At 36.5% G+C, this 18,358-nt stretch overlaps 2 protein-coding genes across 3 annotated transcripts; both read right to left on the minus strand.

Annotated features, from left to right (window-relative positions):
- Window positions 1-111: 111 nt before the first annotated feature.
- LOC111496130 lies at window positions 112-17,612 on the minus strand. 2 transcript variants are annotated; one of them, XM_023146433.1, is made up of 6 exons: window positions 17,589-17,612; window positions 4,921-4,928; window positions 3,682-4,551; window positions 2,445-2,900; window positions 1,600-1,786; window positions 112-1,521 (listed from the first exon to the last, which is right to left on the minus strand). In XM_023146433.1, exons 1-6 carry the CDS (start codon window positions 17,608-17,610, stop codon window positions 587-589), a joined length of 2,478 nt encoding a protein of 825 aa, XP_023002201.1. In that variant the 5' UTR covers window positions 17,611-17,612; the 3' UTR covers window positions 112-586. The 2 variants fall into 2 exon arrangements, with proteins under 2 accessions (XP_023002201.1, XP_023002200.1); XM_023146432.1 differs by lacking the exons at window positions 4,921-4,928; window positions 17,589-17,612 and adding an exon at window positions 5,011-5,529.
- Window positions 11,394-14,348, minus strand: LOC111496443 (carotenoid cleavage dioxygenase 8 homolog B, chloroplastic-like). Its single transcript, XM_023146883.1, is given in 5 exon segments — window positions 11,394-11,539; window positions 11,678-12,054; window positions 12,836-13,029; window positions 13,106-13,849; window positions 14,103-14,348. Coding segments are annotated over 5 exon segments (1,707 nt in total).
- Window positions 17,613-18,358: the final 746 nt, after the last annotated feature.

Consider the following 18,358-nt stretch of genomic DNA (forward strand, 5'->3'; position numbering starts at 1 on the left):
TTTTTTTTTTTTTTTTTTTTTTTTTTTTTACTATTTTGAATATTAGATATGTATAAAGTTTAAAAGAAGGTATATTGGCAAACAATGGACTAATAATATGCTATAAAGAAATAAGAAACAATTTCCATTGCAATAAAGAAATGGGTGCTATATATATATTACACACTAAATACCAGAATAGCGCTAGTGAATAATAATGATAATGATTCTACCTCCTATGGCATCATCGTATACGATTAACAAAATGAGGAACAAAATGAGGAACAAAAAAAAAGTGCAAAAAATGAACAAAGATATGGCCAAAGGCCCCCCAAAACATAGAACCTTGTAAACAAAAGCTGCACTATAAATGATGAGACCTAATATATTCATGTGGAGCAATTGAATTGTGAATAAATATCAATCTAACTAACCTTCTTGCCAATCTTGCTCAGTCCTCTCCCAGTTCTTCTGTAGCCCCTTAAACAGCAGTACAAGATGGTACTCTTCCTTTAGAATGCTTTTCCGTTGCCATCTTCTTCTTTGGGACCCTGCAGAAGGATCGCCATTTCTGGCCAAGCATTAATCTCTGTCATTCACCTTGCTGTTACAACTTCTTGGGCAAATTGTAAGTTTTCTTGAGGAACTTTGAAGCTGCATCGTCATTTCGGTAGCAAAGAACGCGTAGAAGAGTGTTTGGTTCAGTTGGATTCCATTGCCCAGATGTTGGAGGTAATGGAAGCCTGGATTTAGCAGAAGATCCGAATGTCTCTACTGTCGTGCGTTTGAACTGCTCTATGATACTTTCTGTATCCATTCGCAGAAGAGGAAGGATGCATCTTAATGTGGTAGAGAACTTATCGCTCAACTCCGATGGCAAACCGTCCCCATTCGCCCAGAATACATCTTTGAGCAATTTGAAATCGTCCTCAATTATTTGGGAGTCTTGTCGAGAAAAGGCACGAGAAGGGCCCCCAGCAAGCAAAACTAGTAAGAAACCGTCAAAAGAAGCTTTCATTATGTCGGTAACAATCCTTGTTCGAACTCTTTCATGCACAGTGTCTGAGATGATGAGCAAGTGGCGCTCGAGCTCCTGAAGAAAAGGCGCAATCCTAGAAGATGAGGGCTCCCCTACATACAGAGCATCCCATAAAACATGGCTTAAATCTTGGAAAATGACTTTGTAAGCAACTGCCTCACTGAGTTGCTGAACTCCTTCCACACAAGCAGCAGGTGAGAGTTCGAATTTCTTCCCCAAACCATTAGAAAAATCTTCTACATGAGCAGATTCAGAATTCCTCAGATGAGTGATAATTCTTTTCTCCATGACCTCCAACTCACCTCGAATTCGATGGAATGTGTTTATACGAACACAGATCTGAGGCATCCCAAATGAATTATCCCCATTCAATGTTGCAACCTGGGCATTTTTCCTCTGAGAATTTGGTAATTTTTCTTTCTTCCTCCCAAATCCTTGGAACTTCGATCCGATGGTACATCTAGTCAATGCTGGCATAGTCGGAATATATGTACTTCGTGATCCTAAAGATAAAGAAAATAGAGAAGATTATAACAGATAATATCAACTTATAGAAGTAAATTAATGTCAGGAGAAGATACCACAGCCAGATCTTGCTTTCGTTATATAGTACTGAAGACATCTATCAAGACCAGCTATCAAATCAGGAAGTAAAGCAGGATGCATCGGTATCGGCAGCTGAAAGTATGCATCCAATATTTCATCTATTATTCGCAGAACCTCAACAGCAGATGGTGCAAATCCTTGATTTTCTTTTGGATTCCATGTCTTGAATCATAGTAAAGAATCAAAATTACTCGGTCAATAAGAATAAGATAACAAAATTTATTTTTAAAAAAAGAAGAAAAGCTAGCACAAGCAAGCACCCAGAAATATAGTAAGACAAAATCATCCATAGAACAGAAAAAATCAATAAAAAGGAAAAGGACTAACATTGTAGCACTTGGAAACCCTTCTAGCAACCAGTCCATAGCCATGCAAGGAATTATTGAAGCAAGACACGTTAAACAAGCATTAACGGAAGCAACTAGTTGGAGTAAGCAAGTCCGATTGCAAAACGCTTTTTGAGAATTAAGACTGTCTTAAACCCACAAATAAGAAAACCAATACCTTCATCATTTTAATTATAAACTAATGCTAGACCGTGTATGAGGGAGGATCCAAGAAAATGAAAATAGCAAAGCATCACTTAGTAATATATTTCAATTTGAGAAACAAGCTGCTGCAGCTATTGACATGTCATAAACAAGTAAATCATAAAATAGAGCAAGTGAGAGGAGATAAAGCTATAGAAGAATGGCAGTAACGGAATGATGAGAAAAAGAAATCCCTCAACGTGATATCAGCATGCAACTTATTTCGTAAAGTACCTTTGCAGGGAAAATAACAACATACTATAATAACACATGCAAATTATAGGACATACCTCTTGTTGCAAATTTCGGTCCACCCATTCCTTCATTCTGTCCAATCTTGTTTTCATCCACGATTTAACGAGATTGGCAATTGCAGAATCAGCCTCATAAGGAGGCATCTCACGAATTATTGCCTTGCCACCATCATCACTGTCCACTGAATCTTCTACTGCTATTTGCACAAGATTTTTCTCTAGCTTATCAGCAGCTCTAAGTACTTGAATAGCATCTGGTGTTAACTCTCCAATACCCGAGACGAATTGCTTCAATTCATTTCCATAACAAGCATGAAGGGTGGCCACTGCCACTCCTGCGGAAAATGGATGCCATTTTTTTAGTATCGGACTAAAAACGTCCTTCTCATTGACTGCAAGATCACCAACATCCTTTGCAAGAATGGCAAGGAGGGGAAGAGAATTTGGCAGGTTTTTTGATGCTCTCCTGCTTGAATCTGCCTTCTCCATTTTCTGCTTGATAAAAAAAAAAAAAAAAAAAAAAAAAAAAAAAAATCAAAATTCAACAGATTTGACATGAGAAAGTTGGTCATAATCAAAGGATGCTGCAGGCTTCCGATAGATAAACTAAATCTTTAAAATAGATGGAATCAGTGTTTTTTAAAGCATAGGATGTCCTTAAGGTGAAATGGATCTAGAGCTCAAGCATGAGGTGGGGAAAATTTGTGGCGTTTAGGGAGGTAAGACATAATATAGAAAGCATAATAAATATTTAGTATATGAAAAAAAAAATTATGAAGCATGGACAGAGAAAAAATAGAGGGTTTGATCTTAGAGATTGTATGCATAAATTGACACTCCATTTTTCTTTCTTAGTAATAAAAATTTATAAAGGATGCACGGCGTGCACCATAGTGCCAAAAGGCACACCTAGCCATGCACTCTATACAGTATGAGGCAAGGTGCCCCGGTGCTTCGCATTCACTAAAACTGTGGACATTATAAAGGTCGTCCAACTTGATAAAATGAATCAGCAATCAAAAAAGAGAAGAAAGATCTCCGTCTCTCTTCATTAATTTTCAGCAATTTCCATGTCAAAAAAGTATTGTGCAATGGATGTTTGATGCTTACACCAGATAACATCAGCCTCTTCTCATCCTTGATTATTGTATTATGAAAGGTCAATTCTACTGTCACAAAGGTCATCGATACAACATTGGATGACAGTAATAACGTATTATGTATCTCATCACTTTTAACTTTAAAGAGAATGTTGGAGCAGGTAATGACTTGCCTGAGCAAAAGCAGTTCGCAGAGATGATCTAATGTAAGTGTCAATCCTGCTGCGTGCAACATCAACCTCGCCTTTCCTCCTCCTACGATACTCATTTGATACATCTTCAACTAAAATTCGAGCTGCTGATACCCCCAAAGATACAATACCCTGCATGGTTTCAATATTCCCAGAATCAAACGTATCATGATAAGCAAGAAGCCTCTTCTCTGCCCAACCCAGAATTGAGCTCAATGTAGAACTCAAGACCTTGGCATACTCGGAATCTTTTGAGGTCTTTGCATCTTTAGCAACTTCTGCTAGCTGACTTTCAGCACCATAAAGCAAATCCAGTTCAGCTTGACCAGTAGCAACAAAACGGTGAAATAAAACCCAGGTAAAACAAAGATTATGCAACATTTGGTTCAACCCAAGAATTCCCCAAGTCTTCTTAATATGCTCCATGAGCTCATCAATTTCTTCAATAATCGACGTCTCATAGTGTGCATCAAAGCAGGCCTCGAGGAGTATCTCATAAAGTCGGAGATTCAGTGGCATCCCATCTGCCCAGTGGCATACCTCGTTTAGTGATCCATCCAATGTTCTGGAAGCAAGAGACATCACAGCATTACGAAGAACTTGCATAGGCTCATTATTTTTTCCAGTTTCTATGGGCCTATCTAATGCTGCATGAATTATTTGTTTTAGCCGCTGTCCTGTAGCGTTCGACTTATCAACGGGGATTTTAGGATGCAAGAGGAGACCGGCTTCTAAAACTTTCAAAGTTCGTTTTTGCCAAACTTCATACTCTTGATGATCTGTAAAATCTGTAGCCTTGAGCTGCTGCAATAGTTCTAGAGGAACTACAACTGACTCAATTCTTCTTCCAACCTGTTTTCAACAACATATAGATCAGAAATGGACAAAAATTAAGTATGCATTCCAATGAAACACATCATGCTTCAAATTGGATGAAGATGCTGTTTTCAATTATTGCAAGAGCTAAAATCGTGACGATTTACAAATTTCGAGGTAATCCAGCAACACCGATCCAGCATTTTAGTATCAATTTTCAACGTGTAAATCATCATCATCGCCACTTACATTGGGTCTGCCATGCTGAATCGTATTTTAGCATGACGCAAAATATCAAAAATTGGAAGAGCTACACGAAATTCAGCATCGCAATCATAAAAAATGGAACAAAAAGGAATAAGAAAAAGATTGAGAAAACAATTGACTCCTCCAATACCAGCATACCTTACGTCCAGCCATAAAAACTGAAAACACATGGACAAGATGATCAACACTAATCGAATTTGACATGAAACAAGAAAATTGGACAAAAACCTGGCCAGCAGAAATTCTAAGGAGCGCTCTTCGGACTCTGGAATCGACAGTCTCAGAAACCCCCATTTGGATCCTCATCAACTCGCCAACAGTCAAAGGCCGCCGAGACTTTCCCTGACTGGAGCCAGAGCTAGGACTCTTCTTGGAGCCAGAACCTGGAGATTTGAGGCCCAATGCCTTCTTAACCTTGGAGGCAGCGGTGGAAGTGAGAGATCGCTGCAATCCAGGGGAGCTCGGAGAGTGTTGATGATTAAAAGACTCTGCATGCTGGTTGGCTGAAGACGCATACGTAAGATGCTTACCAGAAGAGGTCCGACAAACGGCGACGAAGATCTCGAAAGCGGTGAGGCGGAGATCGGAATCGGTGAGTTGAGAAGCGAGTTGGCCAAATGGAGAAGGAAGATCAGCAGCGGCAATGACAGTACGGACGGGAATAATTGACGGCGGCGGAGACGGCGGCGGTGGAGTGGACTCCCTCTTCGAATTGCCCAGAGTGAGGTCTCTGAAGAGGTGAGCCATGGAGGAGAGAGAAAGAAAAAAGAAGCAGAAGAGAGAGAGACAGACAGAGCGCGTCGAGAGTAGAGAAAGATGGACTAAAAAGTAAAAGAGCGGGTATCAATTTTCATTTTTCTTTTATTTTCTTTTAATATTAAAAAATATCAATAAACTTTAAAAAAAAAAAACATATATTATTTTAATAAAAGTACAATATTATCCTTACTTTAATTTTTTTTTAAATATAATAAATCTTAAACTTTTAATATAATATTTATCAAGTCTTTTAGTTAGTATATAATAAAATGTAAATATCAGTTTTAAAAAATTAAAATTTTCAATTTATTATGGTTTAGAGTTATTTTAGTTTGATTTTATTTAAAATTAATTAAAAAAAACATAACAATAAATTAATTTTTTTATTGCTAAAAAAGTAAATAAAAATAGATATTTATAATAATATAAACAATCCCTCTTATTATGTATTTAATTACAAAATTTATGTATAATTTACGTTAATATTGCAATTAATGAAATCTTATAGTCTTGTGATAGTAATGCAGTTTTAAAATAAAATTTTAATAAATAGATTCACTTGTCTTAATTTATATAATAATTATTATTATTTAATTTTTTTAATTTTAAAAAAAGAAAGAAAAAGTCAAATGAGGATTGGGCTGTCAGGCAAATGGCCAGATAGGATGGTTGTTTGGAAGCTTTGTCAACAGCTTTCACTCCTTTTGTTTTACATTATCTCCACCCAATAAATTAAATAACTACAATTTTTACAACTAAATAGTTAATTATTTTAATTAAATAATTCCTCTTTTTTTTTTTCATTTTTAATTTTATATAATTTTCCATAAATGCCTTTTATAAGATACGTGAATTATTTTAAAGAGGTATTGTCTCGAGAGCCCTCACGATCTTTACTAGGTACGAAGTTTCAATGAGGGCCATCTCGGGAGTCCTCCCAATCTTTATAAAGCTCAGGTTTTAGTGAGGATCTTCTCGACAATCCTCACAATCTTTGTAACGCCTTAAATTCACTGCTAGTAGATATTGTCCTCTTTTAGTTTATTTATTTATTTATTGGTTTATCTTCGTCTCAATTAACAATAGTGACTTAAGTATCAAGCATCGTCCACATAATTATTATTTTTTAATTAAGCATTATGAATTTTATTTAAGAAAATGAAATCGAATAACAATAAAAATAAATGTGTGAATCAATACCACATTCAAATGAGAGCGGTCGTAAAAATAAAATAGTTAAAAAAATGCTTAAAGGTATTTTTGGTTTTTTTATATTTTTTTTATTTTTAAATTTAAGAGTATGGTTAAAAGGTAAAATAATTTAAAAGTTTGAGGTACAAGGTTTATAAAGGGGAGGACAAAGGTGACAGTTGGGGTGGCTTGTCGGCAAATCAAGCAACCATAATTATCATTAATTAAGTGCTTTAAATTAACGCCCTAATACTTAATTAAAAAAGGCATTGGGCTATATGGCCCACTAAATGCCGATACCAATGACCCAGGCCCAGAAGATGAAAAAGACGCCCAAACAGAATGGTTCAACCGACATGTCGTTTTTATGAACTACATATCGTTTGTGATTATGTTCGTGTTGTACAGGCTTAGGCTGTAGAGGGAGAGGCCGCCATGCCTGATCGCCTCCCAACTGCCCCCATCTCTTCCATCTCTCTCTCTCTCTCTCTCTCTCTCTCTCTCTCTATATATATATATATATATATATATATATATCTGCACATTTTGAATCAGACTCTGTGGCCTCCGAACTGATTTCTGAAGATTTTGGGGAATGGATTGTGTTCATCATTGAACGCGGAAGCATCGAGTTTATCTTTGTGGACTTTTGAAAGTAAGCTAAAATGTCGCGGAATTCAAGTGCGAAGGATATGGATGGGCAGGGTTCTTGCAAAATTGCTGGCGGGAAGGCGCATATGTAGGGAGATCATGATGCAATGAAGGCAAAGCTTTAATCTAAGATCGGCAAGGAGGCTGTTTCTGCGTAAGTAGCCGTCGTTTCTTCTATTTCGAATGATTTTCATCGCATTACTAGCTTAATTTGCAGAATTATTCTCTTAGCAGTTCTTGATGAATGTTTGGTGATGGCTTTCAAATCAGTTTTAAGGATGTTAAGCTGTACTGTGCTTGAATCTGTGCCATCTTGGATGTTAGCCAATATGACAAAATGATGTAGCACTCTGCCAGAGTATTTCGAAGAATACTCCGTAAGTGTGCTACAGCAAGGTGGCTCTGTATGGCGGTTGATGATAGTATCATAACCAGATACACGTGTATAGGCTAGTAGCATATTTAAATTCCTAAACTTAGGATAGAATAGGTTGTTATGCATTTCATATTTTGAGTTATCTATTATTGTCGTTTTTTTTTTAATTTTATTTATGAATTATGTTTTCAAACACTTGGACCATGGCTGTGTTTTCAATGACGACGTTAGGTTTATGTTGAAATTATGATTTTAGAGATGATATTTTAAGAGTTATATTCCGCATACAAGCTTAGTCTAAGATGACGGTAACGACTTTAGGTAGCTGAAATCTAGGATCGTTATAGTTGGTATCAGAGTTCTAGGTTATAAATCTTGTAGACTAGTCTACGATGTGGGCTTGATACATTCTATGGTCCCACCATCGATATCCCGTCACTGTCAGATATGCCTTGCGTAAGATAAGAAAAAGAAACGCCCTTGGGCCGCATGTAATTTATTTTTATGTGATATTACTGAATATGCTATGATATTATATATGTTAAATTAAGAATATGTTGTTGATGGTAGTATGCTGATTGAAATAATAACATGTGATATGTTTGCAATATTGTATGAGTTCATGTTATGTGATATAGTGTTATTTATATTAGCCAGCCTTAGACTTAAGAAATACTAACTTGGTTTCTAGAACCATGCTGCCCAGAAGACGTGTTTTAAAAACTTTGAGGGGAAGTCCAAAAGAGAAATACTAGCGGTGTTGTGACTTCCACATAAAACTACATGGAAACACCATCCAAGTAACGGGAAGAAAACATAAAATCCGAACCCGACAGGGGTTCTCTCAGCTACTTCCTATAAGCTCTATTGAGGTATATATTTTAACATATATGTGGTTTGTTCATGTTGCATCACTTTAAATTGCTTCAAGTTTTTTCTTATTCTTAATTTACTGTTTGTTAGAAGGTTTCTTATACTTTAGAATTGCAAATTTCAACCCGATATGATGAAACTGTTGAATTTCCTGATCTAGATAAGAACAGAATAACGTTTTAAATTGGTCCTTCAGTAAATTTTTTTTTACTGTTGAAAAGTTTTTGAAGCACAAAATTTAGAAATTTTGCGCATGTGCATGATGCTTCAAGGAAATAGGGTCTGATAATGGAAGATACAAGTCAAAACCTTTGCGATCATATTGGCTCCAAGGATATTAGGCTTGACTCTTGATGCTGTTGGAACTTCTGATATCTTAAATTGGTGTAAGAAGTCAAGGATAAGAGATTGGGACAAAACTAGGTAAGTTCAAATGCCTTAAATGAAAATAAAAGGGAAAAATCGGATAGACATTGGATCGAGAATTGTGAGATCTTACATCGGTTGGAGAGGTGAACAAAGTATTCTTTATAAGGGTGTGAAAACCTCTCCTTAACATACGCGTTTTAACACCTTAAGGAGAAGCCCGAAGGGAAACTCCAAAGAGGACACTATCTACTAGCGGTGGACTTGGACGGTTACAAATAGTATTAGAGTCAGACACCGGACGGTGTGCCAACGAGGATGCTAGGTTTCTAAGGGGGTGGATTGTGAGATCCTAGGGGAACAAAGCATAAAGAAAAGGTTTTTCCAGTAGGATCTCAATGCACTGCCAAGTTGTGACATTATTGAGTTTCGGGTGGATGATGAAGCTATTGACTGAATAAGGAACTAATGGACAAGTTGCTCGAACTCGATGATGTCGACGCTGTTTTTACTGACCAAGAGTGAATATTTACTTTTCTGCAGTAGCCTGTCAACATGGAGAGAGGTAATTTACTCTCCCATATATTGGATTTTTCGTTGTGATCTTAATGTGGTTTGGTCACCTCGAAAACTGATAGATCTTCGCCCAGATGAGATGTTTTAAGTTTGTAAGGGCTAGAACAGTCTTTACTCTGTTTTGAGGCTTGGTTTTCCCTTTACTTTTCCTTATTGTAGAACATTACTCATACAAGAGTGGTTACAATGTCGATCACTCTAAAACTTATCTTTTCCCCTTTTCTTTTTGTCTTTTTGGGGGCTGGTGAAGAATGGAGATTCTTCTGTTAGCAAGTATAATCCAAGGATTGCTTCTTGATTCTATTGGAAAATTGTCTAGCTCCAAGCGGTTGATAATCATTGAGTGTATGAACAAGTCGGGCACTCCCATCATTTGACGTCAGAAAAGTTGTATGATATTTTATATGGATCCCCATGAATTAAACGGGGTCTCTTTTACTAGTTTGGCCAATCCATGGTGGCGAAGTTGCATTAAATATATATTTGAAAAATAGATGTGTTCCCCATTTGTCCTCTAAGATTCTTGACCTTGAACTAATTCAAGTCAGAATTATTCTTTTCCAAATTCAATCATTGTATGAGATTCACAATTGATTGCACTAATAACGAGGCACAAGTGGGCAAATCTCTTGACTTTGCTTTTGGAATCTGTTTTTAGGAATAATATCTGAGAATTCTGCTTTATTCTTATATTGCTCAGCAATATTGATTCTGTTTCCTATTTTGAGAAAGGCTCTGTTTCTGTTTCTGTTTCTGTTCCCTAAACCCTAGTTAAACTAAATGTGAGACTACACGTCGGTTGGGGAGAACGAAACATAAGGGTGTGGAAACTACTTCCTAGTAGACGTGTTTTAAAAACCTTGAGGAGAAGGCCAAAAGGGAAAGCCCAAAGAAGACAATATCTGCTAGCGGTAGGTTTAGACTGTTATAAATGGTACCAGATCCAGACATCGAGCGACGTGCCAGCGAGGAGGCTGAGGCCCGAAGGGGCGTTGACACGAGGCGGTGTGCCAACAAGGACGTTGGGCCCCGAAGGAGGTGGACCAGTCTCACATCGATTGGAGAAGATAACGAGTGTCAGTAAGGACGCTGACCCTCGAACAGGGGTGGATTGTGAGATCCCACATCAGTTGGGGAGGAGAACAAAACATTTTTTACAAGGGTGTGGAAACCTCTCCCTAGCAAATGCGTTTTAAAAACCTTCCGGGAAAAGTCAAAAGGGAAAGCCCAAAGAGACAATATCTACTAGCGGTGGGCTTGAGCTATTGCATTAAATATTCTAAATTGGTTTGAGTTGCAAATATTCTAAATTGGTAGATCAACACAAAAGTGAAATTATAAGTTTTGGTGGATTCTTTATAATAGTCATAAGAAAATCATGCCATTATTAAGATTATCTCGTCATATTCTTGAAAGTTACCTATCACTCTTGGCCCAGACAACATCCTAGGTGTATGGGTGATACCATCTAAGGCTGACTCCTTTCGAATCCTTTTATGCCTGTCGGTGAGTATATATACTTTATAAGGTTGAATGATCTAGATCATTCAGTGTAGAAAGAAAAGCTGTATGTATTAATTTCACAGGGTCAAGTAAAAGAGAAGCTGATGAATTACATGAGGAAAAGGGGCCGACATTTTGTACGAGGAACATACAATCTTTTCCTTCTGCAGTCCTACGCACTTGAGAACGATGACATGTAGCTGCACTGTTAGTTGCTACAAGTACGTATTTTTTACTCTTTTTGCTGCCTATAATGTGTATATGTGTTTTCTGATATCGTTTAATTTAATCAGGTACACTTGATGTTGAAGTGATCCTAATTCTTGGGAATCCAGCAACCATGTAGGCCATAAGGAAGACCATAGGGAAATTTTGCTCTGGCTATCTCTTCAAATGTGGATCCATCTAGTAGCAAAGCATACCCTTCTCCATCTTCCCCACTGACCATAGAGATCACCACCCCTGCATCCAAAATAAACACATTTCAGTTCAACCAAAGCCTTACGTTAGTTTGAATCAAAGACGATTACAAATACGAGAACTTTCGGGTTGTACGTTTATTCGCTTTGTTCACTTAGGGATGATGATATAACGACTCACCATCATCTTCTTTTGTTGCACCAGGTCGAGCCACGAAGAAGGGCTCGGAAGGTATAGCACCTGCCTCGTGCCAATTCTTTGCCTTCTTCTTCACCAAATCAATCTGAAATGAATGAAGGGAAAAAGTGAATTGAGGAAGAAGAACAAAAGTAAGCTCAGATTGAGAAAATGGTTATGAAAGTGTTGCCTTAGTGAGGGTGTTGGGGAAATTGCAGGGTCTTTGGGCTCCACAGGCATAAGCATATCTATATTTCTTGCCCAAGTAAGCAGGGTTGAAGCTGCACATGTCTAACCCTCTACCATGTTCGTCTGGGTCCAATGCTGCCTCCAGCTCCCCATATCCACTCCCATCCAGTGGTATTCTGAACCTTCCTAGCCTGCATAGTTCCATTTCTATTAGTGAATTTAAGCATTTGACGTGCCAATCTGAGCTGAGCACAGCCAGACCTTCGAATTTTCCACCCCACGAAACAAATCAAAGCTCCATGGAACCAAATCAGACCGCAAAAGCAAAACAACATGAACAGTAATCGATCCTCTCCAAACAAGTCAACAAATTGGGTTGTAGAAATGTGAGATCCCACATCGGTTGAGAAGAAAACGAAACATTCTTTATAAAAGTGTGGAAACCTTTTCCTAGCAGACGCGTTTTAACAAACCTTGAGGGGAAGCTTGAGAGAGGACAATATCTGTTAGCGGTGGGCTTAGACTGTTACAAATGGTATTAGAGCTAGACACCGGGCGATGTGCCAACAGGGAGGCTGATCCCCAAAGGGGTGGACACGAGGTGGTGTACCAACAAGAACGTTGGGTCTCGAAGGGGGTGGATTGGGGGGTCACACATTGATTGGAGAAGGGAACAAGTGTCAGCGAGAACATTGGCCCCAAAGGGGGTGGATTGTGAGATCCCACATCAGTTGGGGAGGAGAATAGAACATTCTTTATAAGGGTGTGGAAGCTTCTCCCTAGCTGACACGTTCTAAAATCCTTGAGGGTAAACCCAAATATAAACAATATCTACTAGTGATGGACCTAAGTTGTTACAAAAACTGATGCCCCTGTCTACATGCATACCTAAACACATTCTCGAGTCACTCCATTGGGGCACTCTCCTTCCCAATTCCAAACCCTTTAAGATTAGAGGGAGATTAAACAAACCTAGCATCTGGAAGGGCATCGTTGGGAGTGAATTGACGCAAATTATGAAGCCGAAGTCGGTCCAAGATTAGCGGGTTAGCGTTATGTTCGCAACAATCGGCTATCACGGCTGTAATCCTTCCCTTTTCGTCCCTCTCCTCGTATGCATTTATGAAATGAAACGTAATGTATAATGGTACTTCAACAGATGCTACCTGGATTTCATTGAAAACATTATAGAAACTTGTATTAAATTTGACATCAAGACGGATAGAAAAAAAATAAACTTACAATTTTTCCACTAGCTTTGCACATGACATGCACATAGGCTTTGGACTCAGGCCGCCACTCAAACTTGTACAACGGCGTTGGCTCCGCCCTCAACAAGTTTTGAGCGCAATATCTCAATGGCATCTCCGGCACCACCACGTAATTCTCCGTCACCGGAAACGAGTGGACCCAACCTGGGGCTGGTCCGCCCTTGCAGTTAACCCGACTGATAACCTTACGCTCATTTGAGCCCGGTTCCATACGAACCACCAAATAACCTGGGTTCAAAAGATCTGGCAACAATGTAAGAAATTCAAAATCTGTAACAATTGGATGAGCTGAGTGAATTAAACCGCCAAGTGAATCGCTATACTCAAACTTCCCCACAGTCTCTAACGTGGTTGGGTTGATCATTATTGACCCTTTTTGAGTTTCTGTAAGGCAAATGACTCGGCCATCGCCAAGTTTCACAACCCCAGTGTTTGCATTATCAGTCAATGATGCACCAGAGAAAAGACTTGCAAGCTCCCCAACGTAGGCAAGAAAGTTATTAGTCTTGGGTACTTCAGAGAATTCACGATAACAAATCTTTTGATTCTTCATAGCAGCTTTATACGCATCTGATTCGATCTGGCGATGGCCTGCAATTAGTCGACCATCATCAAACTGTAGCTTAACAATTGTAGCATAGCCATCGAAGAGATGCCGAAAATTATAATCGCCAATATGCCATATTCCAGGTCCATTTCTCAGGTACGTCCCATTCTGCATGAGTCATACATCAAGTTAAAAAAATTATCAAAATAACTTCGAAATTATCAATATTAATTATTGGAAGATTAAACGCGTAAACAATACTTACGATTAATTAATTAAAGGTTTGATAAGCTATTAGAATTCTAACATGTAACCATAAACAATCGCGTCCACGCAAGAGAGACTCTGGACAACTTGTTTTATCTAAGATCAAACCTAAACATAGTTCAACGATTAAAACATTAATAATAACAAAACGAACCAGCCAACGGGGCAATTGGCCTTGAACGGAGAGTTCTCCTTCCCATTGCTCTTGTTGCACGCTAGTCCATGCAACGTGATTCGGGTGGGCAGGAGTGTCGATCTCGGGCAATGGAACAACGACAGATGGAGGACGGATGGGGGTGGCTATATTTCTAATGGTGAAGTTGGAAACGGTGCGTTTTGGAGGGTGGATGGATTGGAAGTTGAAGGAAGACATGCAGCTGCCGGCAGCCATGGAAGCCATGAGAGAATTTCTTTTATGATTTGAAAGAGAGAGAAGATGGTGAGGAGACAACGAATTAAAATGAGAGTTATTTATAGGGAAAATAATGAGCAATTAAATTTTAAAACATTATATTAAAAAATATATTATACATAATATTCCCTTCCAAATTTTAAAATTAAATTTATAAACACCGTGATTCTTCATTTTATATTAATATTTTAAAAAATTAAAATAAAGTAATTTTTAAAAACTTATTTATTTTTTATTTTTTAAATTTTGATTTAAGAATTTAAGCGTTATTATATATATATATATATATATATATTGGAATCTTAATTGGTGGGGTTCCACTTCACATCAGGACATTTTCACTTTTTTTTATTATTTTTTAATATTTTATTCCATTTTGTTGGTGCTATTGGAGAGCCCATAGAAATAATAGAAAGCTTATAAATGTTGAATAATAAGAAACGGTCCAAAAAATGTCACACCACATATAAAATACCATTTTTAAACTTTATTATATATATGTTTATTAATTTAATGCAAGATCCAAGCTTACATTATAATTATACTTTAGACAAATACATACATATACATATGTACATTTATATGCATACGTGTATACATACAATACCCACATTAATTAAATAAACACATATTTTTCATTAATTGAATACAGAGAAAATATAATATAAAAAGACTAACAAAAAAAAAAAAATCTTGCAAATGAATGGAAATCATGAAAAAATAATTAAACCAAAATTGAAAAAAAAAAGTAATAGAGATTTAAATAAAAAATCACTAATGAAAATATAAAAATAAATAAATAAATAATAATAATAATAATAATATTGATTTTCTTGATTCTATTATTTATATTATATTTAATTTTTAAAATATGGAATAAGACCCACATGAATTATATTATTTTATATGTTTTTTATTAGGTATAATGATTATGATGGAAATATATGCTTAATTTCTAGAAATGTCCATTGAATTTTAGTCACAGGTGACAGCTGATTTTGTATCACCAAATGCTTGAGAATAATGATGACCCAGTTGGGACATTTTCTAGCCTAATTTGATGTATCTAAGTGTGTAATTTGGCTGAATTGATCGATAAACGTGAGTCTTAACTAAGGTAAAAAGGTAATATAATACAGAGTTGAACCACCGAACTAACAAAAGAGAAGAAGAAGCAAGTATGAGTCGAAGCTCAAACTTACCTGGTCGACCTCATGTGCCTCTAGTTCGTGCAATCTTAATATATCTCGGTTTTGTACCTTTTTTTTATCTAATTTAAAAAGGAATCAACGAAACACTAAAAGGGTTGTTCTTCAATTTGGAGAAAGCACGTTGTAGCCAGCATGCTTACAAAAAAGTTTAATATTAACGTTGATACCTAACTGAATCGAAATCACATTTGAACGAGAGAGATAATTTGGAATAATTCAATGTTGGGTGTCCTTCTTAATGGACATGTGAAGGTCTTCACTCGTAAAAGTAATGGTTATATCGAGTCATCTAGTATTAGATTCGAATTTCAAATTCATGTTCGAACCCGACCCATACTTAAATTAATGGATCAATAGAGGTAGAAAATTAAATAATAATCGATATTGGAGGAGTTGTATGGGCATCAAGTAGAGTAAGACCTTTATATTTGCTATTGTCTCTTCAATGCCCTCTTAGATTCCCACAAAAATCATTCCCAATTCTCTTGTTTTTATGTGGCAGACAAAATTAACAATACCCCACAATAACTAACAACTATATTAATTAATTTCCTTAATCACCTCTTATTAATTCTAATTACTCAATTACTAAACCAAGGCTCGAGGTCGAAGCCTCAAGGGGTCAACCAAATGAGACCTTGGCTGACTCCCGAAGAGGTTCGTTATTTAGCTTTTCTTTTTAGGGGTTGGTCACTTAAACCATTTGGCTGACTCTTTAAAGATTGACCTAATGGGCAAAAGATGATCTTTTTAGGTCAATATGAGATCTCATGAGTTGGATAAGGGAACAAAACATTTCTTATAAGGTTATAGAAATTTCTCTCTAACAGACACGTTTTAGAATTGTGAGGCTGATATCAAAGGCAGACATTGAGCGGTATCCCAGCGTGAACGAAGCATTCCAAGTGTGTGGAAACCTCTCCCTAATAAACGTGTCTTAAAACCATGAGGTCGAAGACGATATGTAATGGATCAAAATGGACAATATTTACTAACAATGGGGTTGAGTTGTAACACCATCCTTCTAAGATTTGGTTGGGACCGACCTTGCAACATAGCCTAATAATTCTTAGATTCCAGCACCTTCCTCCTAAAATTCCCTAATGCATAAAATCAGACACATTTTTATATATAATAAATATTTTTAATATATTTTTTACGTGGTCCATTGCAATTATTTAATATATTAAATTCCCTAATGAATCCACGTAATTGCTTCCAATTTCCAACTTTGATTTTGGGAATATTCTTGTTTACTTATTTAATAATAAAGTGATTATTGGAAATATTGTTTTATGCTTTGTAATGACATTAATTGAAAATACATATTTTAACTGTTTTATTTAATTTAATTTCTAAATAAATAAAAATCCGGCTCGTTGAGAATTTACTTTCGTACCCTTATAAATAAGCAATTTTCTTTATTGACGTAATTTTCGATGCATTTGATAATTGTTTTTAAAACGTTGTAAAAAAAACAACATTTGACGGCATTACTAACCTCGACATATACTTTTAATATTTTAATTTCCACGAAAAAACTATAAATGGAAATTTCTTTAAAAATAAAATTATTATTTTATTCTATAGATTAAAAAAATGTTTTTGTTTGAATGCTAAATGTGGGGTTGGAATGGGATGGCCCAAATCTAAAATGGGCTTGTAGGTCAGCCCATCATTTAGGGCCCAAATCTAAAATGGGCTTGTAGGTCAGCCCATCATTTAGGGCCCAAATCTAAAATGGGCTTGTAGGTCAGCCCATCATTTAGGGCCCATACATTCAAGTTGTCTCAGTAATAATAACAATAATTGTTATAATTATAATAAATGTGTCCGACCATAACTGATCTATGCATGGAAATAAGCTAAAACCGAATCTATCCGATAAATTACATAATTTTACGCAGCAAAATCTTTATGGTTTCGGTCAATTATGCAATAAATCCCGACTCCTAATCCTTCGAAGGTAAATGAATTTTTTTATGGGACGGAGATTGAAATAAATGGTGGAAACGGGTGTTGGATGATGAAAGTCCCATATTGGCTAATTTAGGGAATGATCATGGGTTTATAAGTGAGAAATACTACCTTCATTGGTATGAGACCTTTTGGGAAGCCCAAAGTAAAGCCATGAGAGCTTATGCTCAAAGTGGACAATATCATATCATTGTAGAGAATCGTGTTCGTCTAACATGGTATGTCGACCCGTCCAACCAGCATGAATTCGCCGACATGAAAGAGGTTCGTGCACGTTAAAATTAAAGGGTATATTAGTAAAAATAAAATAAAAATGACCAAAAAAAATATATTTTGTCCTTTTTTCATTAATAGAAAAAATGAGATTAGATTTGGAGTATGGGCGAAATAGAGTACGGACAAATCCCTGAGGAAAGTGGAGACGTCGCTCTCACTAAAAAATGATTATTTTATTCTCCAACCGATGTGGCCGATTTTGGTTGGTCCAGAAATGGAATTGGTGGGACCTTTTGTAGGGCCACCTGTCCTTAGCCCAGCCAGTGTCCTACAAGTTGGTGGGTGCCTTAAATTTTGAAGTCAAAAGGTGGAAATAAAATTTTATTGGATTTTTTATATATATATTTTTGTCTTATTTCAATTTCTCTACAACTTTCTGATTTTATTTTATTTTTATTTTTATAAATACACTTTTGAAAAATAAATATTTAATGGCCCATTTTGCTATGCTTCCCAGTTTCTTTACCCTAAAAAAATGGGGTAAAATTTTTTTAAAAATAACATTTTCTTTTTAATGTCTTTAAATTTACGGTC

The sequence above is a fragment of the Cucurbita maxima genome, unplaced genomic scaffold, assembly GCF_002738345.1.
Source record: "Cucurbita maxima cultivar Rimu unplaced genomic scaffold, Cmax_1.0 Cma_Scf00022, whole genome shotgun sequence".
Lineage (NCBI taxonomy): Eukaryota > Viridiplantae > Streptophyta > Magnoliopsida > Cucurbitales > Cucurbitaceae > Cucurbita > Cucurbita maxima.